The sequence below is a fragment of the Theropithecus gelada genome, chromosome 1 (assembly GCF_003255815.1).
Source record: "Theropithecus gelada isolate Dixy chromosome 1, Tgel_1.0, whole genome shotgun sequence".
NCBI classification, from domain to species: Eukaryota; Metazoa; Chordata; class Mammalia; order Primates; family Cercopithecidae; genus Theropithecus; species Theropithecus gelada.
In genome coordinates, this window is record NC_037668.1 from 82604606 (window position 1) to 82628923 (window position 24318).

At 50.9% G+C, this 24318-nt stretch overlaps 1 protein-coding gene across 3 annotated transcripts in view; it reads left to right on the forward strand.

Moving 5' to 3' along the window:
- The window catches only part of MROH7 (maestro heat like repeat family member 7), a 72925-nt gene that overhangs the window by 39323 nt on the left and 9284 nt on the right, over positions 1-24318 (forward strand). For all 3 annotated transcript variants that reach the window (XM_025396724.1, XM_025396734.1, XM_025396717.1), the window contains 9 exons: positions 2210-2322; positions 2729-2905; positions 3372-3526; positions 6404-6542; positions 9993-10183; positions 15428-15565; positions 18293-18407; positions 23088-23228; positions 23910-24089. In XM_025396724.1, the coding sequence (XP_025252509.1) occupies positions 2210-2322; positions 2729-2905; positions 3372-3526; positions 6404-6542; positions 9993-10183; positions 15428-15565; positions 18293-18407; positions 23088-23228; positions 23910-24089 (1349 nt within the window). The remainder of the gene's footprint in view (positions 1-2209; positions 2323-2728; positions 2906-3371; positions 3527-6403; positions 6543-9992; positions 10184-15427; positions 15566-18292; positions 18408-23087; positions 23229-23909; positions 24090-24318) is intronic.

The window sequence follows — 24318 nt, forward strand, 5'->3', positions numbered from 1 at the left end:
TTTTTTTTTTTTTTTTTTTTTTTTTTTGAGATGGAGTCTTGCTCAGTTGCCCAGGCTGGAGTGCAGTGGTGCTATCTCAGCTCACTGCAAGCTCCGCCTCCCAGGTTCACGCCATTCTCCTGCCTCAGCCTCCTGAATAGCTGGGACTACAGGCGCCCGCCACCATGCCCGGCTAATTTTTTGTATTTTTTTGGTAGAGACGAGGTTTCACCATGTTAGCCAGGATGTATCGATCTCCTGACCTTGTGATCCACCCGCCTTGGCCTCCCAAAGTGCTGGGATTACAGGCGTGAGCCACTGTGCCCAGCCAATTTTTATATTTTTAGTGGAGATGGGGTTTCACCATGTTGGTCAGGTTGGTCTTGAACTCCTGACTTCATGATCTGTCTGCCTCGGCTTCCCAAAGTGTTGGGATTACAGGCATGAGCCACTGTGCCCAACCGCTAATTTATTTTTTGTAGAGACAGGGTTTCTCCATGTTGCCCAGGCTGGTCTGGAACTCCTGGGTGCAAGTCAACTATCTGTCTCGGCCTCCAGAGTGCTGGGATTACAGGCCGGGTGCGGTGGCTCACTTTGTGTATTTCCAGCACTTTGGGAGGCCAAGGCGAGTGGATCAGCTGAGGTCAGGAGCTCAAGACCAGCCTGCCTGGTCAACAAGGTGATACCTTGTCTCTACTAAAAATACAAAAATAAGCCAGGTGTGATGGCGCACACCTGTAGTCCCCATTACTTTGGAGGCTGAGGCAGGAGAATCGCTTGAACCCGGGAGGCAAAGGTTGCAGTGAGCCAAGATCACACCACTGCACTCCAGCCTGGGCGACAGAGCGAGACTGTGTCTCAAAACAAACAAACAAAAAACAAAACAAAACAAAAAAGCAAAAAAGCAACAACAAAAAACCAAAACCAAAAACAAGCCAACAAACAAAAAACCCCCGAAGTGCTGGGACTATAGGCGTGAGCCACTGCACACGGCCACTCTCAGGATTTAATCTCAATGAGCGAAGTGGTCTGTCCAGGCCCCCTGACTGTAGGAAGCAGCATGGCTGGGATTTGAACCCGAGTCTGCCTGACTCCAGGTCTTAAGCTCCTCTCCTTTACAAACAGCACACACACTTGGTCCATGTGATCACTCTGCCTCAGTGTCACTTTCTTGTGCCCAAGTCCTGTATTTCTTGAGGGGATCCAAGCTGGGCTGCAATAAGGGCTCAGAAAGTGCACCTGAAATGTGTTCCCTTCAAGTGAAAATATGAAGCCGCTATGTGCCGGGTACTATCATAGGATATGGGGACACAGGAGTGGGGAAAAGAGATAAAATAATCCTTCTTTGGTGAGAGTACCTTCTTGTTGTCGGGAGATAGACAGTGAACAAAATAAATAAGTAAAACATATAGCAAGTGAGATGATGATAAAAACTAAAGAAAAGTAGATAAGGATTGGTACTACCAGGGGTAGGGGATTGCAATTTAAAAGAGGTATTGCCGCACGTCCACCAGAATGACATAAATGAAACAGACAGACAATGACATGTGCTGCCAAGAGGTGGAGCAATGGGAGCTCTCGTGCACTGCTGGTGGGGTACGGTTGATTTCCCATCATAGAAAACTGTTTGGCAATATCTCCTGTAGCTGAATCTATGCTTAGACTACGACCCAGCAATCCACTCCTAGGTATCCAACTAACAACTGTGTAGATATACTCACCAAAAGACACACTAGAATGTTCTTAGCAGCACGACGCTTAGTAGCTGGCAATAACCCAAATGTCCATCAAAAATAGAACTGATAACTAATCATAGGCTTTCATACTGTGGGAAATTATACAGCACTGAGAATGAATGAAAGAACTAATGCTGGTGCAACTGTGTGGATGAATCTTATCCGTATAACGTTGAGTGGAAGGAGACAGACATCAAGAATAACACATGTCCATTTATATCAAGTTTAAAAGCAAAGACATCTCTCTGGGGGTTGAGAAATTAGAATAGTATTTAGCCAGGGTCAGGAAGAGGGCTAATGATTGAAAGGAGTGCATAAGAGGGGCTTCTGGGGTGCTGATCAGGTTCTGCTTCTTGACCTGGGGGCGGCTACAATGGTGTGTTCACTATGTGAAAATGTATCAAGCTGGTTCCTTATGATGTAGGGACTTCCTACATGTATGTTTAACAAAACTAGGGAGATCTGGCCTCACTGAAAAGGTTCTCTTCTTGCAGGAGCCAGAGATAAGGAAGAGACCAACAAGAAGGAGCTATATGAGAGCAACAAGCATTTCCTGGGGCCCTACAACCCCGTGAGCCCGTGCCAGAACATCCTGCGGGTGATCGCGGTGACTGCCTGGTGCCCATCCAGCAGCAGAGGGTGGGGGGTGAGGAGGGGCAGCACCACCTGGCCCCAAAGCCTTCTTCCCTTCCAGCTTTCCAGGCTTTGTAGGACGCCTTCCCAGCCACCCACATCTGTCCTGAGTGCCCTCCTCCTCCGGTCTGTGCCACAATGCATGGACTTCCTTCTCCCTTACGCATGTCACCCTGTGCTGGGTGCAGGGACGTGTTGCTCCTACATTTGTAGCTCCTCCCCTAAAGGTTCAACGCTTATCTATTAACTGAATATTCCTGGCCCTCCCTGCTGACCTCTGCATGTGGGTGTCAGGCAGTGTTTGTGCCTCTGTGCACAAAGCTCGAAGCTCAAAGCTTGGTCTACCCATCAGTGTCATGAACTCAGCACCTTTGTTTCAGGAATTTGGAGACTTCCTGGGACCCCAGCAGATAAAGGACCTGTTGCTGGCAGCCCTGGAAGGGTTGAAAGGCAGCTCAGAGGCTCCAGGGAAGGACTCCAGGGAGATGATGCAGCTGGCCTCGGAGGTCATGCTCAGCTCGGTGCTAGAGTGGTACCGCCACAGGGCACTGGAGGTGGTAAGGCCTCCTGGGGGCAGGGACTGAGCTGTCACTGGGGCTTGGGAGCCCCCTGCCATGGCCTGCTCATCACTGGCCTACCTGAGAGTGGGCAGGGTGGGGAATACCTGAGCCCCCTAAGCTATGGGGCAGGGAAGGGGTGCTGGTGGCTGAGTTCTAGGTGCTCCCACCTTGAAGATTTTCTCTTACCAGCCCTGAAGGAGCTCAACTGACTTGGTGGTGGGTGGAGGTGGGTTTGGTGGTGGAAGAGGGTGTAGGGAAGCATAGTAAAGAGAAACTAGCTCACTCCCAGGGAGGGGCAGGCGCTCTGCTTGCCTCTTCCTCTCTCTCTCCTTTGGGCCTTCTCCCCTGTCTTCTAGTCTGTCACCCCCTTCCCTCTCCTCCCACCTTCCTGCTGCCCCCGTGCCTCCCCTGGCTTCTCCATTGGGCTGTCCCCCTGCTCATGGCTGCCCCGGCTGTGCCCCAGATCCCAGAAATCATGCAGGGCATCTACATGCAGCTGAGCCACATCCAGGAGCCTCGGGCCCGCCAGGTGGCCCTGCTGCCCGTCTCCCTCCTGGCCAGCTCCTTCATGACCGAGGTGGTGGTGGCCCTGCTCATGTGCCCCCTCCCACTGAACAGGTACCAAGTGAAGGGGTTCCCAGCCACTGCATCTTACAGGGTTCAAGCAGCCCCCACCCCAGGTTGGGGACCCCCTTCTGCCCAGATAAGCCCCTCGCCCTCCCAGATGGCCCCTCTTCTGTGATCTGGGGTGTTTATGACAACCGTTAAGTACTTCCTGAGCACTGCTGCTGTCAGTGCCAAGCATTACAATAGTCTCTCATTCTCACAACATCCCATTCTGCAGATGAGGAAACTGAGGCTTAGGGAAGTTTCTTGCCCTAGGTACTTACTGAGCAAGCAATAGAACAGAGGACCTAAACTCAGGTCTAACTAACTACCAGCCCAGAACTCTTTAACAATGCCATTGAAAGGAGGTCTGAGTGCCTGTCCTGGCTCTGCGTCCAGTTGCCATTTGGGTCTTGGGTAGCCCACTTGTCCTGTCTTTCCTCCATATGCAAAAGAAGGAAATGATCCCTGCAATCCCAGGTGGGTGGTCATGACAGAGTAATGCAGTCAGCCGTGTTGAGAGCCCGCTCGGGCCTGGGCCAGTGCGGAAGGGTGCTCCATGCTCACTGTCTTCAGGGAGCTCATGATCTGATGGGCAGAGGGGACTGTGGTCAGATGGTGAGCTCGTAGGCAGCAGAGGTCAGTCTGGCTGACCTCAGCCTCCCAGCCCAGGAAATGCTCCCATGTCTTCTTTGAATGAGTAAAACAAGGCAGTGAGTGATCCACACCTTCGGGTGGTTGTTTGAGAGCCAAAGAACTGTGCAGAGCTTTACAAATGGGGTGTGCTTCAATAAGGACAGTTGATGTCATTCATAGAAACCAAGAAGGTCAGTCGGGAAGGTTAGGGCCCAGCTGGCACATCCCAGTCTCCCACTTGGAAGAATTAAACCCTTTCTGGCTGTATTCCCCACCAGGGTTTTTTTTCTTGGGTCCACTAAGCAGTCAGACTCACAAGACTACCGGGGGCCTCACCTGACATCCGTCACTCAGGATACAGGACAGGGCAGGGTCAGGAGCTCCTCTTTGTGGGGGTCCTTGCAGCAGCCCCCACAGCAGGCCAGACAGAGGCATCCAGGGCACAACATTTAAGGAGATAGGCTCAGGTGCCAAGTCTGCCCTTGTGTGAGCCGGAGAATGAGGGCTTCCTTAAAGGTGGCACCCTGGATGCCTCACTTTCCTTACCCTAGTCTTGGCCCTGAGTCTAGGAGCTGGTCTCTTGGGCCTCCCAGGTGAAAGCTCAGGTGTGATGAAAAGAGACCCATAGGGTGGATATGGGAGCTGCCCTGGCTTAAATGGCACAGGCCTCACAGGGACCACTATCTTTTACAATATCTTGGCTTTGCTTCCAGGGTCCCCACAGGGACAAACCCAGTTACAAGGGTAACTGCATCCTGGGAAGCTCAATGCTATAGTGTCCCCATCAGTTTTTATAGTTAATTTATAGTTCCTCCCAGTCCAGATGTAATTTACCAGTGGAGTCATTATTACCATAAGTAATGTTGCCTAGCAACATAGTTGATATACTATATCAGGTTTCCAGGGGAACAGAGCTAGAAAGTGAATGGAGGGTTGAAACACTCTCATAGAAGGGGAAAGGTTTTTGTTAACCCTTTAGCACACTGGCCTCCAGTGTTTTCAACAGCCCATGATAGGAGTTTGGTTAGGTGCAGATGCTTTTCCTTGCCTGGTGTACTGCCTTTTAAGGGATGGGAGCAGAGGCTCCCTGATATTATATGACAAGTTCAGGATCCTAGCCCCAGGCTGCTCAGCTGCCTCCATTCTTGCTCCTTGGTTAGAGGAATGAGCACAGGCTTTGAAGACATCCGACCTGGCCACATCTTGACTCTGCAGCTGTGTAATCTTGGACTGGTAATTTCACCTCTCTGAGCCTCAATTCCTCATTTGTAAAAAGGGAATAACAACACTCACATTAGGGTTATTGTGAGAATTCAGTGATCTTGAGTGTCTTGGATTCTTGTTCATATCTGTATTCCACAAGATTTGCCTAGGGCCTGGCGTACAGTAAATGCTTAGCTAATATCTGCCGAAGTAATACACTGCATGTGAAACATTTGGCATGATACCTGGGAAATAGGGTTTCTTTGTTTTTTGTTTTTTTTTTTGAGACGGAGTCTTGCTCAGTCGCCCAGGCTGGAGTGTAGTGGCACGATCTCGGCTCACTGCAAGCTCCGCCTCCCGGGTTCACGGCATTCTCCTGCCTCAGCCTCCCAAGTAGCTGGGACTATAGGCGTCCGCTGCCACACCCAGCTAATTTTTTGTATTTTTAGTAGAGACGGGTTTTCACCGTGTTAGCCAGGATGGTCTCGATCTTCTGACCTCGTGATCCACCCGCCTCGGCCTCCCAAAGTGCTGGAATTACAGGCGTGAGCCACTGCGCTCGGCCTTTTTTTTTTTTTTAAGACGGAGTTTCGCTCTTGTCTCCCAGGCTGGAGTGCACTGGCGCGATCTCGGTTCACTGCAACCTCTGTCTCCCGAGTTCAAGCTATTCTCCTGCCTCAGCTTCCCGAGTAGCTGTGATTACAGGCATGCACCACCATGCTCAGCTACCTTTTTTGTATTATTAGTAGAGACGGGCTTTCACCATGTTGGCCAGGCTGGTCTCGAACTCCTGACCTCAGGTGATCCACCCACTTTGGCCTCCCAAAGTTCTGGGATTACAGGCATGAGCCACCGTGCCCGGCCAGGAAATAGGGTTTCTCATCCTTCTAGACCCTGACTTTTTGGGAGTGTGTTCTGGACTATTCCTTGCAAGTGTGCCCATGGATGCCATTTCATTGGCATCTTACCTTCCCCCTCCTGAAACCATTTGGAGGCTGGGTGAGCCCCACTGCCTTGGCAACCACTAATTGCCCCCATCCCTGACCTCAGCAATGGAGCAGAGATGTGGAGGCAGCTGATACTGCGCAAGCCCAGCTGTGATGTCCGAGACCTCCTGGATCTGCTCCTGGGCAGCCTGAAGGAGAAGCCTGTCACCAAGGAGGGCCGGGCTTCCATCATGCCCCTGGCGGTGAGTGCCCAGTTGGCCAGCCCCTATCACTGCCTGTCCTGCCCTTCCTCTCTCCTTCCCTCCTGCTGAGCTCAGCACACCCGGCCTCCAGTACCGCACTCTGCCAGTAACTAGTTGTGTGGTCTTGGGCAGGTCTCTGGCTCTGGCTCTTGTTTGTGGTTCACTGGGGACAATAACAGTAGTGTTATCTATGGTGACAGCAGCAGCCTGAGGTAGGGGAAGAAGAGTGACTTGGAGTCACAGACAGTCTAAATCCTGGTTCTGGCTGGGCATGGTGGCTCATGCCTGTAATTCCAGCACTTTGGGAGATGGAGGCAGAGGATCACTTGAGGCCAGGAGTTTGAGGCCAGCCTGGGCACTATAGCAAGATCCCTTCTCTATTTTTTTTTTTAAATCCTACATTACCATTTTGTGGCCTAGGTAAGTCACTTCAACCTCTGTGAGGCTTAGTTTCTACATATGTGAATAGAAATAATATATTTCTCATTTGGCGGCTGTGAAGATTATGAGATAACACATTCATTCATTTAGGTGACACACAATGTTTAAGCACTTCTTGCTGCCACACGCCAAGCTTGATGCTGGGAACACAGAGGGAAAGGCAACTCTGACTCAGGAAGCCAGCTGGGCTGAAGAGATGGATTTCCCTCTGCCTCTATCACCACCCTGGTCCATGCCAGTTGGATAATACCCCTGCTCACCTTCCTGATTCTGCTCCTGCCCCTCCAATCTGTACTGCAGCCAAAAAGTCTTTGAGAAATGCACATCTCCTTTTCTCAGCCCCCTTGGTGGCTTTTCATTGTCCCCAAGAGTGACACAGTGCTCCTACCTGTGGCGAAGGCCCTGCATCCCTGGCCGGCTTCCCCACCCTCCATGGTCCTCTTGTTTGCTTTGCTCCAGCCCCTGGGTCTTTGTCAGAACTTCATCCAGCCATGCTATCTGGTCACAGGGCCTTTCACATGCTGTTTCCTCTACCTAGAATGCTCTCCACCAAGCTAGCTTCTGCTCATCCTTCGGCTCTTAACTCCAGCATCACTTCCTCAGGGAAGCCCTCCCCGATCTCCCTGACCTGGTCAAATCTGTACATATTGTATTTTGCTTCACATACTTTGTATGAAAAGAGTTTACACCAGTTGTCATTTGACAACACTGCAGGGCATCCTTTGGTTAATCTGTGAGATGCATGAAGACAGTGCTGTCCCGCTGTGCTCACCACGATATCCCCAGCATCTTGCATACACCTGGCGCATAGTAAGCACTCAGAAATGTTTTTGTTGGGCTGATTTATTTATTCAACAAATGTTTAGTGAATACCTCCTATACTATGTGCCAAGCACACTTGTAGGTTCTGGGGATTCAGCAGCGAGACATTCTGGCGAAGGGAAGCAAATAAAGATACAGTAGATGAAGGAGAGGGTAGTATTATCCCATTACAGAGGAGGATGCTCCTGCTTACAGACATTCCATGTCACCCCCAGGTCACCTAGCTAGCAGTGGTGGTGCTAGGACTCAAACCCAGCAGATCTTCTGCTTCCAAATCCTGTGCTTCACTCCCATATCTCTCTGCCTTTGTCCTCCAGCACTGAGTTCTGTGCATCAGGCACCAGCACTCCTTCCCTTGTAATTTGGGCATTCATCCTCTTCTACAATTGGTGTATGTTAGTGTATTCTTTAGTCACTCATTTGTGCTTCTTGTCCAGCAAGCATAGTTTAAGCGTGGATACAGCCTGAACTCATTCTTATCTTACGGCCCTGATAAATCATTTGAGCAAGATAGAGCCAAAAGCAGAGCCCTATGACACATCACTAGAGACTTTTCCCTTACACCACAGACTGTGTTCTTTGGATGTAATCATTAGCTTTGGGCTGCTGAAAAAGTACAAGGGCTTTGAGTTCAAGAGACTTGTCTTAGCTCTGCCACTGCCTCACTATATAACCATGGTCAATCACTTCCCCTCTCTAGCCTTGGTGCTTACATCTGTAAAACGGGCTGTGATAACTCCTGCTTTGTCTATCTTACCTGTTGAGAAAGGGGAGATAGTGTGTGCGGAAGAACTTCTTAAGCTGTAAAGCGCAAATTAACTGCCATTTATTGTTCTCATCCAGCCCATGTTAGGTCACTTTTCTCCAAGGGAACGTGTCAGGGGTTCTTCCACTTTGCAGTTAAATGCTTTCCTCTTGGCCCAGATGCATGGAGTCTTTTTTTTTTTTTTTTTTTTTGAGACTGAGTCTTGCTCTATCACCCACGTTGTTGGAGTGCAGTGGCACGATCTTGGCTCACTGCAACCCTTCCACCTCCCAAGTTCAAGTGATTCTCATGCCTCAGTCGAGACTACAGGCGAGTAGCTGGGACTACAGGCACCTGCCACCACACCTGGCTAATTTTTGTATTTTTAGTAGAGATGGGGTTTTCCCATGTTGGCCAGGCTGGTCTCAAACTCCTAACCTCAAGTGATCTGCCTACCTTGGCCTCCCAAAGTGCTGAGATTACAGGCATGAGCCACTGTGCCTGGCCTGCATGGAGTCCTAATGGCACAGCTCAAACCATTGATGTATAAAGCATGCTTTCCTTCGCCCTCTCATTCAGGCTCTAACTCTCCTGTGGGACTGGATGGATGATGATCAGTGACACCACTTTTCAGAGATCTGAGGCCCACAGGTGCCAGGGAGTGGCAGAGCCAGAATGAGTCATGAGTCTTGTGATACCAGCCCATCATCCGCTCCCCACCCCCTAGTATTGCCCTTCTGCCAGTTAGAGAGGACTTGGTGGGCCAAGTATGAGGGTGGGCCCAGGCCAGGTCCAGAGCTGGACTGGCAGGTGGAGAAGTTGCCCCAGGTCACCCGTCCTTGGGGGTAGAGCTGGCACTTGAGCCAGGCTCTTGCTCAAGGCCTGGTGTTGTTTTTCTTGGCTGCTGGTCTCATGGGGATGGGAGTGAGGACAGCCTAGTTTAATGGCCTGGGGTGAAGAGGCCAGCCTGGTGCCCCTTACATTCTGTGTGCCTGTGTTGTGAGTGAGGAAGAGGCACAGCATGCTATAGTTGGTATCAGAAAACCTGGGTTCAAGTTCCAGCTCTGCCCCAAGGGGCTGGTGACCTTGAGCTAGCAGCCTCACCCCTCTGAGTCTGTCTCCTCACCTGCAAAATGGGATCAAGACTCTTTACCTCTCAGGAGGTAGAAGCGATTCTTCCACCATGATTCTTCCAAGGTTGCATAAACATCAAAGCCCTAGACCAAAACTAAGGGGTGAACTGTTGTCCTTGCTCTGGGACAGGGCCTACCCAGAGAGTCAGAGGTCTGGGTCTGTGGGGTGGGGAATCCTAGCTTCCCCAGGCTGGGCCAGAGGACAGCAAAGACCCAGATCCTACCTCCCAGAGAGGCAGTCCAGGCCCCAGCCAGGAGTGCTGGGAAGATGGGCCACAGCATCCCAGCCCCCTCTCCTCTGCCCCATAGGCAGCCAGCGGCCTGTGCGAGCTCCTGTCCGTCAATAGCTGCATGGGCCGTGTGAGGCGCATCTACCCGCAACTGCTCCTGGCCCTGCTTATTCAGGTCCATTACCACATTGGCCTCAACCTGCCTGGCTACGTGGCTTTTCCCAAGGACACCAAGAAGGGCGCACAGCCCTCTGCCTTCGTACCTGTGCGGTATGCTCTGCCGTCTCTCTTGACCCTGCTGTCCCCGGCGGTGGGAAGGGCCATCCAGCCAGAGCCTCCAAAAGTCTCCAGGCAATCAATCAATAGAAATTAGCTTCGGGACTAGAAGAGAAAACAGAAGCACACTTTTATTAGAGCCAATAATTCATTCAGCAACTGTTTTTGAGCACCTGCTCTGTGCATTACACACTGTGTTTAGTCTAGATCACAGGAAAGAATCAGCCCTCCCCAAGGAGTTCACTCTTTTTCTTCCTTCCCCTCTAGAGATATTATTTGTATTAGGTTTGTATCCAAGGCCCAAATACTTTATTTTTTAGTATTAATTGAAGTAGATAATATAGGCACATGGGTAAAATACTCAAAAGACATTAAAAGGAAGCTTCCTTCCCTGTCCTTACCCCAGTTACATTCTCAAAGACAACCAGGTTCTTCATGCCCTCCCAGAGGAGGATTATGCAGGGATAAACACATTTGCTCATATTCTGTACTTTTACACCAATGGCAGCACGTCACATTTTTTGCCTTCTTTGCATACTATGTCTTGGAGACCATTGTATTGTAGAGCTGTCTCCTTATTTATTTATTTGAGATGGAGTCTCACTCTGTGGCTCAGACTGGAGTGCATTGGCGGGATCTCAGCTCACCTCCGTCTCCTGGGTTCAAGCAATTCTCCTACCTCAGCCTCCCGAGTAGCTGGGATTACCAGTGTCTGCCACCATGCCCAGCTAATTGTTTTCATTTTTAGTAGGGACAGGGTTTCACCACGTTGGCCAGACTGGTCTTGAACTCCTGACCTCAGGTGATCCACCCGCCTTGGCCTCCCAAAGTGTTGGGATTATAGGCGTGAGCCACTGCACCTAGCCAAGCTCTCTCCTTATTTTTAACAGCTGCATAGTATCTCTACTATGGATCCCAGTGCACCGTAATTTATTTAACCAGGCTTCTCTGGATTTCACTGATTTCCAGCCTTTGGCAATTACAAGGCTGCAGTGAGTTTGCTTGTTTATATGTCTTTATGTGTACATGCGATTGCATATGTAGGACAATTCCTGAAAGTAGAATGCGCACATCAAAGGGCTTCTGCATTACATATTAAGGTGATAGAAAAAAGCTCCTGACCATTGCATGATAAAGGATAAAATGGAGTGACTCCTAAAACATCCAGTTTGCCAAATTGCCTCTCACAGAGGACACTGCCACCGGCAGTGCATTAGTATCTATTTCCCCACACCCTTGCCAACACAATGAGTTATAAAACATTTTTATCTTTGCCAATATTAGAGTTAAAAAATGGAATTTTGCTGTAGTTTTAGTATGTGTTTCTCTTATCATGAATGACATTGAGTTTGCTTTTTTTCTTTTCTTTTTTTTTTTTGAGACAGGGTCTCACTCTGTTGCCCAGGCTGGAGTGCAATGGCGCAAACATGGCTCACTGCAGCCTTGACCTCCCAGGCTCAAGCAATCCTCCCACTTGAGCCTGACTTCACTGCTTGAAGTCAGGAGTTCAAGACCAGCCTGGCCAATATGGTGAAATCCCGTCTCTACTAAAAATACAAAAATTAGCTGGGTGTGGTGGTGGGTGCCTATAATCTCAGGTGCTCAGGAGGCTGAGGCAGGAGAATCGCTTGAACCTGAGAGGTAGAGGTTGCAGTGAGCCAAGATCGCACCAGTGCACTCCAGCCTGGGCATCACAGCGAGATTTCGTCACATCGTTTGTAGAGATGGGGGTCTTGCCATATTGCCCAGGCTGGTCTCAAACTCCTAGGCTCAAGTGATCCTCCAACCTTGGCCTCCCGAAGTGCTAGGATTATAGGTGTAAGCCACCATGTCCAGGCCAGAAATGTTTAATTTTCATGTAGCCGTTTATCAGTTTTTACTTCTATGACTCCTATTGTGTGTTATGCACAGAAAGGTGCATTTAGAGAGGCAGAGGGCAAGCAGTTGTGTAGTGGGCTTGTGTCTGAAGGTCTTGGATTCAAATCCTGGCTTCATCACCTAGAACGTTGTATTTTGGGTAAATGAATTTTATCTCTTGGCAGTTGGTTTCCTTGCCTATGAAATGGATAAATGATTCCTGCCCCACTGGTGTGCTGTGAGGACCAGATGGGGTTGCATCCCAGCAAGACACCATTTGCCAGCAGTGCGGCCAGTTCCCATTCCCCTCCTGCTCATGCTTGTAGACGCCGCCCTGAAAGCATCGCCCAGAAAGCTGACGGGCTCTAGGGAAAAAAAGGAGGCTCTGGAGGGGGAGGAGGAACACATATGGGAAACAGTTCTTGACCTTGGAGTGATGAAAGGTGTGACCTGCCAATGCAGAGGCTGTGGCTCAACTGAGGACATCAAGGAGAAGCTGGAGGAGTGCCCAAGTATCACCTTACCTCAGCATCTCAGAAGCAGCCTGAGAGGCAGAAAAAGCAGAGGCAGGCATGTGCCAGGCTGAAGGGGGGCCAGAAAAGCCATGAGATGTAGTGGTCTAAATGGTGGCCCCCAAAAAACATGTCTGTCCAGAACCTATGAAGGTGACCTTATTTGGAAAAAGGGTATTTGCAGATATAATTAAGGATCTCAAGATGAGGTCCTCCTGGATTAACCATGTGGGCACTGAATCCAATGCCAAGTGGCCTTATAAGGAGAAGAGAGGCCCAGACAAAGGGGAGAAGGCTGATGAAGACAGAGTGAGTGATGTGGTCACAAGCCAAGGAGTGCTGGGAGCCACCAGAAGCCACAAGAGGCAAGGAAAGATTCTCCCCTGGGCTCTTCAGAGGACTGTAGCCCTGCTGACACCTTGATTTCGGATATCTGGTCTCTAGAACTGCGAAAGAATTTGTTTCTGTTGTTTTGAGCCACCCAGGTTGTGGTGATTTATACAGGAAATGAATCCTCTGGGGTATGGCACCGGAGCAAATTGTGGGTGCTCCAGACTGCAGTGATGAGGTGGAATAGCTCCACGGAACGACAGCACACAAGGTGGTCACATCCTCCCTAGAGGAGAGGCAGGCTCTGGTAATGAGTGCAACAATTACCTCTGCAAACAGCTTGGGTTTGAAGGAGGAGGAGGGAGTGGCCTGAGAGCTTGTCCTGTGAAGCCCAGTTTCTGTGCCTTCCAGGAAGGTGAAACTTTCAGCAGCCCTGGGCTTTAAAGCAGCTCCAGCTGGGTGCAGTGGCCCACACCTGTAACCCTAGCACTCTGGGAGGCTAAGGTAGGAGAATTGCTTGAGGCCAGGAGTTTGAGACCAGCCTAGGCAACATGGCGAAAACCCATCACTCCAAAAAAATAGAAAATTAGCCAGGTGTGTGGTCCCAGCTACTTGGAAGAATAAAGCAGGAGGTTCGCATGAGTCCAAGAGGTCAAGGCTGCAGTAAACCATGTTCATGCCACTACACTCCAGCCTGGGTGACAGAGTGAGACCCTATCTTAAAAAAAGAAAGCAACTCCATGTCAAATCAATCATTGGCTCTGGTGTCCCAGTGCAGGGACAGAGAGTGAATATTTCAAGGTGTCCCTTGCTCCACTTTGCTGAGAACGCCTTTTAGAAGGGTGAAACTTGCAGAGTGAGTGTTTGGGGACACAAAAGCCACCCCATCACCCATAGCACAGCCCTCCTCCCAAGAGTTTCCACTCTATTTTTCCACCAAGCAGCATGGGCGCCATCTGGGCTGTCGCAGGTATAACTTTGGGAATGGGGTGAGAAGGGAGGGAAGTGAGGCCTGGGACCACCTTGGGGTCAGGGTGGGAGGGAGGGGGAGGGGAAACCCAGGATCATTTTTGTGAAAATATGAAGCCTGATTGAGGGAGTGAGGTGAAGTGGCAGAGAGGATCAACTACGAATGATGCAGTTCTGAGTTCAGAAGTTTTGGCCCAAATACATATTCGTCACACAACAAATGAGGACTGGGAGGGCTGGCCAAGCCGTGGCTACCTAGAACCTCTAAGTCAGGTCATTCTCTTCTGAGCTCTGGAGCTCAATCTGTGCCCAAGCCAGTTTGTAAGAAGGTGTCCAAAACGATGACCCTGGAGATAGGGACACACAGGGAGGGGAGGGTGGTCCAGTCACCGGAGGAACATATGCAGGAGGCTCATTCCGTTTTAGGTGAAGGTGCTAGTGCCCGAACTCGAAGAGAACAACCTTTCTTCAGACAAAAACCTGTACATCTCAGCTTAGCCATTCAGCCAGCACTTGCAGAGGGAAGAGAATGGTGATGGGGGAACTGGACAACGCTCGGAGCCTGCCTGTCTTTCTCCCTCCCTTTTGTTTGTAACTCTGAATGCTGAAGGCATTGCCAGTGGGAGACTATCATTGATAGCACACATTTCAAACAATAAGCACAGAGGTTGAATGATTCTAAAATTCTGGCCTCAGAAGAAACTTTTATTTTCACACCAGATCAATATTCATTACAAAAGCAAAAACCTGAAAATGAAGGGCAAATTTCTGAGGACTACCTGATTACTTAAGTCCTTTCTTTGGAATCATGAGAGCCATCAGCTCTCAGTATCATCTGAGGTATGTCCACAAAGTGCACCATAAACTCTTTCAGCAAATGTTTAGGTTTCTGGAAAACTTTGTTTAAATGTAAGCTGTGTTCTATACAGTGTCAGCTTTTATTTTAATAAAAGTGTATGTAGGCCAGGCGCGGTGGCTCACGCCTCTAATCCCAGCACTTTGGGAGGCCGAGGCGGGCAGATCACTTGAGATCAGGAGTTCGAGACCAGCCTAGCCAACATGGGGAATCCCCATCTCTACTAAAAATACAAAAATTAGCTGAGTGTGGTGGCGCAGGCCTGTAATCCCAGCTACTCAGGAGCCCCAGTCTGGTCAGTTGGCGGGTCATAAAAGCTCCCCAAGGGCTGCTGCTGGGCATCCAGTTTGAGAATCACTCCTTAAGTGTCCTGAGTTGGAGAGGGACTCGGCCCAGTTAGGAGACTGTGAGTGAGCAGAGAAGCTGCCTGCCCAGCCCATGGCTGATGTGGAGTGGAGGGTGAGAGAGAGGCTGGTCCCAGAGGTAAAAGCACAGCCTTCATAGGGAGGTGGACTTTGCTTCTGTTTCCTCTCTTGTTCTAAAAGCTAATGATTATTTGTAAAAAGTCACCCTTTGTGGATACACTGGATACCCCTACCTAACATGGTGAAGAGAAGTTTGTCAGGCCAGATGGCAGGAACGGTCGGGGTGGGGGGAGGCTTGGCCTGCTAGAGCCCGGCTAGGCATGAGGTCTCAATTGCCTTGTCTTGGCAGCTGGGTGGTGAAAGTGGTGAAAACCCTGCTACTGAGGATGGGCTGCTCTTATGAGACCACCTTTCTGGAGGACCAGCGCGGCTGGGAGCTCATGGAGCAGGCGGAGAGCCACCACCGCGGAGTGGCCCTGCTGGCAAGGTGAGTCCCAGGACCACCTTGGGGTTGGGGTGGGAGGGAGAAAGAGGGAGACCTCAGGATCTTCTGACGGACTTGGGTTTGCATCTCTCTCTGGGCAAGACGCTTTCCTCAGTCTATCACCTCTTCACTACGGCGGAGAGGGTGCTGTCTTCCTCAGCAGGTGGACAATACAAATGTTAAAGATGGCACTCACTCTTCAGAGGTTCCTGGCCATTGTGGAGCACTTAGACTATCCACAAAGCACCTTTCCTTCGTGCATTATGAATTTAGTTCCCATGCCAATACAGAAACGGTGGTATAACCGAGTTGTTGAGGTGTGGCCTTGCAGATGGCCTGACTGCATCTGAACCCCAGCTTGCCACTTGCCACCTGTGTGACCCGGGACAAGTTCCTTCCCTCTGAGTCTCCACTCTCCCTCAATAGCGTGGAAATAATAGTCAGACCCACCTCTGAGGGTTGGGGAGAGGATTAATTAAAGTACTTTGAACAGCCCCTGGCATATGGTAAGAGCTCCACACAGGCTAATTTTCACTACAGTTATAGTCACTGGTGGGGCAGGGGTGATTAATACATATTTTGCACAGGAACATGCCAAGTCTGGGGAGGAATTGTCATGTGCCCAAAGTCACACAGACAGGAAGTGGCAGAGCTGAGAAGTGACCTGCTGACCAAAGTTCTTCCCTAGGCCATGCACAACTTCCCATGGGGTCAAGAGGGAACACCTTGATTCCAACGCTGTGGCTCCTGCAGGAGAGCCTGCATCTTAGCCCTGCACCCTGAGTGCTCCTGGTGGTGCTTTCCCCAGGATCTCAGGACACAATCACATTTGCTGAGCACTTACTATGCTTTAGGCACCATGCAGAGAGCTGTCGCATGGATGATCCCATTTAATCCTCACCATGACCGATGAAGTAGCATATTTATTTATTTATTTTGACACAGAGTCTTGCACTGTCGCCCAGGCTGGAGTGCAGTGGCGCGATCTCTGCTCATTGCAACCTCTGCCTCCTGTGTTCAAGCGATTCTCCTGCCTCAGCCTCCAGAGTAGCTGGGATTATAGGCATGCGCCACCATGCTGGGCTAATTTTTGTATTTTTAGTAGAGATGGGGTTTCACTATGTTGGCCAGGCTGTTCTCAAACTCCTGAAATCAGGTGGTCTGCCTGCCTTGGCCTCCCAAAATGTTGGGATTACAGGCGTGAGCCACGGCCCTCCGTGAAATAGCACTATTATTATCCCAGCATTATACATGAGGAAATGGAAGCCCAGAGAAGTTAAGCATCTTTCCCCAAGTGACACAGCTAGTGCTGGGGCCAGGATTTGAACCCAGCTGTCTCATTCCAGACTTCAGGCATGGTTGCCAGACTGCACTACATTCACTGATGGTGGAGTGTAACGCAGTGCTCCTCAGACTTAAGTGTGCAATGGAATCACCTGCCGGGCCTGTTAAAACACTGGTTGCTGTGCCCCCGCCCTAAGAGTTCCTGCTTAGTGGATCTGGAATGGTGCACTTCTTTTTTGAGATGGAGTCTCACTCTGTTACCCAGGCTGGAGTGCAGTGGCACGATGTCGGCTCACTGCAACCTCTGCCTCTGGGGTTTTAAGTGATTCTCCTGCCTCAACCTCCCAAGTAGGTAGGATTTCAGGCATGCGCCACCACACCCAGCCAATTTGTTTTGTATTTTTAGTAGAGACGGGGTTTTACCATGTTGACCAGGCTGGTCTTGAACTCCTAACCTCAAATGATCTGCCCGTCTCAGCCTCCCAAAGTGGTCAGGCCTGAGCCACCGCGCCTGGCCTGGGATGGTTCACTTCTAACGAGTTTCCAGCTGGTGCTGATGCTCTGGTTGGGTGGGGGTGGCACTTAGAGGACCACTGGCTTAGTAGAATGAACCAGGCAGCTGGAACGTGAGCCCTCGGTTGGGGCTCCAGCTCTGCCATTTTCTAGCTCTGTGACCGTGGGCAGTTCACACTTAGAGCCTCTGTTTCCTCACCTATGAAATGGGGATAATAACAGTAACCTGCTTCGAAGGATCAGATGGAGTAACAATGTGAAAGCGTGTGCCTGCTGCCTGGTGCTTGGTGAGTGGGCCTTCACACCCTCTCCTTCCTCGCTCTGCTGCCTGACGTGGTCCTGTGCAGCTGAGGGTCTTCAGCCTGCCTCTCTTATTGATTTGTGCTGTGCCCTCAGGCAAGTCTCTTTCCCCTTCTGGGCTTCAGTTTCTTCATCTGTTTTTTTTTTTTTTTTTTTTTTTTGAGACGGAGTCTTGCTCTGCCACCCAGGCTGGAGTGCAGTGGCCGGATCTCAGCTCACTGCAAGCTCCGCCTCCTGGGTTCACGCCATTCTCCTGCCTCAGCCTCCCGAGTAGCTGGGACTACAGGCGCCTGCCACCTCGCCCGGCTAGTTTTTTGTATTTTTTAGTAGAGACGGGGTTTCACCGTGTTAGCCAGGATGGTCTCGATCTCCTGACCTCGTGATCCGCCCGTCTCGGCCTCCCAAAGTGCTGGGATTACAGGCTTGAGCCACCGCGCCCGGCCTCTTCATCTGTTAAATGAAGCAGTGAAACCAGATGACCTCTGAGATCCCACCCAGGTGGAAAATCCTGGGAATGCCCGAATCCAGGTGATCCTGGCTTACCCAGGATTTCCAGTGTCACAAGCAACTTCCCCCCACAGGTCCCCCTGGGGCTGGAGACCTGAGGGGACTGCTCCTCCTCCCCACCCCCAGGGCCATGGTGCACTACTCCTGCCAGGAGCTGTGCCGCATCCTCTACCTGCTCATCCCGCTCCTGGAGCGAGGCGACGAGAAGCACAAGATCACGGCCACCGCCTTCTTCGTGGAGGTACCAACAGGGGCAGCTGGTACACAGCGGAAGCTCCTCCCGGGTCTCGGTTCACGTTACTGGTCATTTCTCCTATGTAAACAGTACTTTATAGTTTACAAAGCTTTCCCATGGGCATGATTTCTCTTGACTATGATGACCTTGTTAGTCTCCCTCCCTCCTCTCCCTGTCCTTCCATCCTTTACCCCATTCCACTCTTAACCAGACTCCCCTAGTGCCCAGGGAACCAACAACCTTTGCTGGGCACCTCTGTGTGTCAGGCACCAGACATATAAAGGTGAATTTGACTCTACCCTGCCCTCAAGGAACTTTTGGTGTGGCAGAGGACACAGAGGACACCCCAGTTATAACATGGGAGTGATGCCAGTGAGTGACTTGGGCTATGATGGGGCCATCCAGGTTGTGGTAGGGAAACAAGTGACTTGAGGGAGGGAGGCATCAGGGAAGGAGGGTTTCCTGGAGGAGGTGACATCTAAGCTGAGTGTGTGTTGGGGAGGTGCTGGGGAGAGGTGAGTCAGGAGCAGTTGGTAGGGACAGACCTGGAAGAGAGGGACTTGCTAACAATAATAGCTAATATTTATTGAGCACTTACTGTCTTCCAAGCATGTTCTAAGAGCTTTACACACACTGATTCATTTGGTCTCACACTAATCTTATGACTCAGATACTATTCTATGCCCCATTTTAGAGGAAAAAACCCCGAGGCATCAATTTAAGAAACTTTCCCAAGACCAGACAGCTTGTAAGTGGCAGATCCAGGATTCAAATCCAGACATTCGGGCTCTAAAACCCTCCCCTTTCCTTTTAGTTTTTAAAAAAACATGGTAAAATATACGTAACATAAAATTTGCCATTTTAACCGTTTTAGGTGTACAGTTCAATGACATTAATATATTCATATTGTTATGCAACCATCACTACTATTCATCTCCAGAACTTTCGTATCTTTCACTACTGAAACTCGACACCCACTAAATGCAAACTCCCTGTTCCACCTCCCCCAGCCCCTAGTAACCTCTATTCTACTCTCTATCTCTATGAATTTGCCTCTTCTAGGTATCTTATGTAAGTGGAATCATACAATATTTGTCCTTTTGTGCCTGACTGTTTCCCTAAACATAATGTCTTCAAGATTTATCTATAATTGTTGCATGCGTCAGAATTTCCTTACTTTTATTTTTTTTGAGATGGAGTCTTGCTCTGTTGCCCAAGCTGGAGTGCAGTGGCGTGATTTTGACTCACTGCAACTTCTGCCTCCCAGACTCAAGCAATTCTTCTGTCTCAGCCTCCTGAGTAGCTGGGATTACAAGCAAGCGCCACGATGTCCGGCTAATTTTTGTATTTTTAGTAGAGACAGGGTTTCCCCATGTTGGTCAGGCTGGTCTTGAACTCCTGACCTCAAATGATCCGCCCGCCTCGGCCTCCCAAAGTGCTGGGATTACAGGCGTGAGCCACCGCCCCTGGCCAAAATTTCCTTTCTTCTGAAAGCTGAATATTTCATTTCCTGTACATACCACATTTTGTTTATCCATTTGTCTGTTGACTGACAGTGTAAAACCCACTCTTTTAACCACCATGCTTACCTAGCTCTTGTGACCTGATAGTTGTCATGAGGCAGGTCTGGGCTATCACCAGGGTCTGTATAGTGAGGGTCAGAGGCAGGAGGCTCATTGTCTGCTTGGATAGTGTGAAGGTTAAGGAGGGCTTCCTGGAGGAGATGACATTTAAGCTGAACCTGAAAGTTTGCCAAATGAACAAGAGGCAGCATCGACATCCTAGGTGCTTTTGTCATCTTTTCTGCCACTCCAGGTGGGCTGTGAGTTGGGAGAAGGGGCCATGTCACATTGGCATTGCACCCCCAGGTGCCCCAAGAAGTGGGGATGGGATGGATGAATAAACACTGCCTGGCTCTGCAGGTACCAGCAGAATGTGTCACCTCCAGGGAGAGCAACCCTGGCCCTGGGGTTGGGAGTCCTGGGTTCCAGCCCCAGCTCCACCCAGTTCTAACTCCAATTTCCCTGACCATGGTGAGGGAAAGAGAAAGGGAAACTACCATTTCTTACAGGCCTACAACGTGCCAAACACTTGTGTTGACCTCTTTCAAATGTTATCTCACTAATCTGCACAGCAACCCTGCCGAGAAGGATTTGTGACACCCATGCTTAGGGGAGTTAAGGGGAATTTTTCAAGGTCACAGAGCTCAGAGAGTCCAGAGAGATTCAGAGCAGGCCTGCCGGACACAGTCCTCTGTTTTGGTCAGCCTCTTGGGAGAGGCACTTCTAAGTCTGTTAGTGGCTACCACATGGGTTTTTGTATGAGAGGAGGGAGGTTGGATCTTGCCAGACCTTATGGGGCATTCCTATGTCCACCACAAGGTCAGGGACTCTAGGTTTAACTTGTCCCCAGCATTCCCTGGACTCCTGAGCAGCGGCCCTTCCTCCCTGCAGCAAGGGTCTTCGCCCAGGTTCAGTCTTCTCCACCTCCCCAGAAGAGGTGCCTACTCCTGGCCAGAGTCAGCCCCCCATTAAAGCCGTGGTGCTTTGATGTAGCTCAGACGCTGCCCCCCACCCCCAGCTCATCCCCTCTGCCCTGGCTTCCTGTCACCCTCTCTGCTGTGATGGTGTGTGTGCTCCCTTCTCCCAGTGGCAGTGAACTCCTTAAGGGAGCTGTGCCACCTTGGGCAAGTCACTTAACCTGCCTGTGCCTCAGTTTCCTCACCTGTAGTATGGCAATGATGACCATCTCCTAGAGTTTTGATGAGGATAGTGAGTTCACATAAAGCACTTAGAACAGTGCCTGGCACATAGGAAGTGCTATCTGTGAGTCAGTTAAATTGCTGTTAGGGTTCTCGTGACTCTTTTCCGTGTCTCCAGTGCCCAGCCCAGAAGCTGTGCACAGCAGGCCTGAATATTGGTGGTGTAAATTGGTGGAGGGCGGGGGATAGGTGGAGCCCCTCCTTTTCTGCCTCCTCCCCCTGGTGACCTGTCCTGCCCCCTCCTCCAGCTCTGCCTCTCCCCAGCTCTTTCCTCCCACAATGCAGACCCATGGGCCCCACAGTCACAGGAGATGTCAGGCAAGAGCATGGAGGGGAGAAGCGTTTATGAGAGTGATGCAGCGGGCATTGAAGACCTGTTGGCTGCTGTGGGTGCGGAGGCCAGTGGGGGAGAGGAGGGAGATGAGGGTGAGGCTGGTGTGCAGCTTGGACGATGGGGGGCTGGTAGTGCTAACCCTGCCACAGGGAGTGCAAGAGGAGGGCACGCCTAAGGAGGAAAGGAGTCAAGTTTCTTTTCTTTTTTAGATGGAATTTCGCTCTTGTCACCCAGGCTGGAGTGTAGTGGGGCCATCTTGGCTCACTGCAACCTCCACCTCCCAGGTTCAAGTGATTTTCATGCCTCAGCCTCCTGAGTGGCTGGGATTACAGGCACCCGCCACCACGCCCAGCTAATTTTTGTATTTTTAGTAGAGACGGGGTTTCCCCAAGTTGGCCAGGCTGTCTCAAACTCCCGACCTCAGGTGATTTACCTGCCTCAGCCTCTCAAAGTGCTGGGATTACAGGTGTCAGCCACCTCGCCCGGCCTTCCTTCCTTCCTTCCTTCCTTCCTTCCTTCCTTCCTTCCTTCCTTCCTTCCTTCCTTCCTTCCCATTCCTTCCTTCCTTTCTTTTATTTTCTCCAGGTGGAGTCTCGCTCTTGTTGCCCAGGCTGGAGTGCGGTGGTGTGATCTTGGCTCACTGCAACCTCCGCCTCCTAGATTCAAGTGATTCTCCTGCCTTAGCCTCTGGAGTAGTTGGGGCGCATGCCACCACACCCGGCTAATTTTTTGTATTTTTAGTAGAGACGGGGGTTTCACCATGTTGCCCAGGCTGGTCTCGAACTCTATACCTCAGGTGACTCACCCACCTTGACCTCCTGAGTTGCTGGGATTACAGGCATGAGCCACCGTCCCCAGCCCGAGCCAAGATTCATGTTGGACCTGAACTCATGCAGCAAGCAGTCCCTAAGCACATATTCCACACCAGAGTTGATGTCAGTTAACAGGGGCCCATGGAGGAACAACTCAGGTTTTGTCCTCAGAGAAGCGCCCCGTTGGACAGGGGAGGCAGATGGAGGCACTGAAGGTTTCCAGGTGTTGCTTCAGGAGGAAGCCCAGGGCACCTAGGGCCCCAGGGAAGAAGGCACTCAGCCTAAATGAGGCCAGGGGCAATGTCAAGCCTAGCTTCAAGGCTCTGATTTTTGGTTGGAGCCCTGTGAGGTGGCAGGGGTCAGAGTGGAGGTGGCATCCCAGCAGAAGGGCATTTTGCCAGCACAGAAGGTGTGGAACAGCCTGGGTAGTTCAGGGAACAGGGGACAGCTTGGTTGGAAGCTGGCTGACTGGTGGTGAGGGTGTGGGCTGGGGGGTGGGCATGCTGCTGTTAATGAGGCCACAGGGCAGGCAGAGGCCTGACAGTAAAGGCAACAACGGGCAGTCATAGGGGCTTGGAGCTGGAGAGTGACACACTCAGCTTTGCTGCACGGTGCTGATGGACACCAGACAGAGACTTCCAGCAATCTGTTGGTTTCGTAAGTCTGAAGCTCTGGGCAGAGCTGAGCCTGTTATCCAATGTGCAATCCCAGTGCATGGGAGGCCAGGGGGCTGCCTTGCCCGCCTCAGCCTGGGAAGTAATGACCCTTTGCTTCCTTAGCTCCTCCAGATGGAGCAGGTGCGCCGGATCCCCGAGGAATACTCTCTGGGGCGGATGGCAGAAGGCCTGAGCCACCATGACCCCATCATGAAGGTGCTGTCCATTCGAGGCCTGGTCATCCTGGCCCGCAGGACTGACAAGGTGAGTGGGAGGCGGAGCAAAGCCTGGCCCACCCAGGCCCCAGGCTGGAGGAAGGACAGAGCTTGGCCATTATAGTCCCTAAGAAGCCCACAGCTGGAATCAGAGACCATTTCTATCTCAGCCTCAGTTGCTCCATCTCTAAAATAGCTATCCTTTAAAAATCTATCTATTTTATTCCTTTTGAATAGTTTCTAATCTAGGTTTTTTGCAATGATTCTAAAGGCAGTGTGTATAGGAAGGGCAAAGGGTGGCACAAGTATTCCTATTTTACAGATCAGGAAACTGAGCCCAGATTGTTGGTGCATCATTAGCATTTTTAAAAGTGCTTTGTTTTTCTCTACCAGGCATTGTTGCAGTTCATGATGTAGCTGCTATGAAAGGACAGAACATAGACTCAGAAAGCTAACTAATGACACAGCGTGTCATCTGCCTAGAACCAAGGAGGGGGGTAGACAGCAAAGGGCCTCAGGGGTCCCAGCCAAGGAGTCAGTGAGGCCAAAGAGGGCTTTGAGGAGCAGCAAGAGGTTGGGTGAGGGTATTCCAGGCAGGTGGGACAGCATAGGCCAAGGCCTGGAAGTGGGGATTGGGTCACCAAGTTCATTTCAGTGAATCAGAGGCTGGGTCTCTTCCTACTTGCTAGCTCAGGTAGGAGCCCTCATCCCAAATGCTCCTGCCCCGCAGACTGCCAAGGTGCAGGCCCTCCTGCCCTCCATGGTGAAGGGCCTGAAGAATGTGGATGGGATGCTGGTGGTGGAAGCAGTCCACAACCTCAAGGCCGTCTTCAAGGGGCGGGACCGGAAGCTGATGGACAGTGCGGTCTATGTGGAGATGCTGCAGATCCTGCTACCGCACTTCAGCGACGTGAGGACCCCACAGAGCGAAGGAGCGGGAGGGATCGAGAGGGGGTCCTTTACTACCTTGGGGGCTGCATTGCCTCCTGTGCCCCCACTGGGACCTGGGCAGGGATGGGTCAGCCTACTGGGAGAGGAACTTTGTCCCAGCTGGTCCACATCTTTTTGTAAAGGTTCCTTATTCTAACTGGTTCTGACGGAGGAAGCCCTTTCACAATCGAGTCTCCCCAGAGAGGATC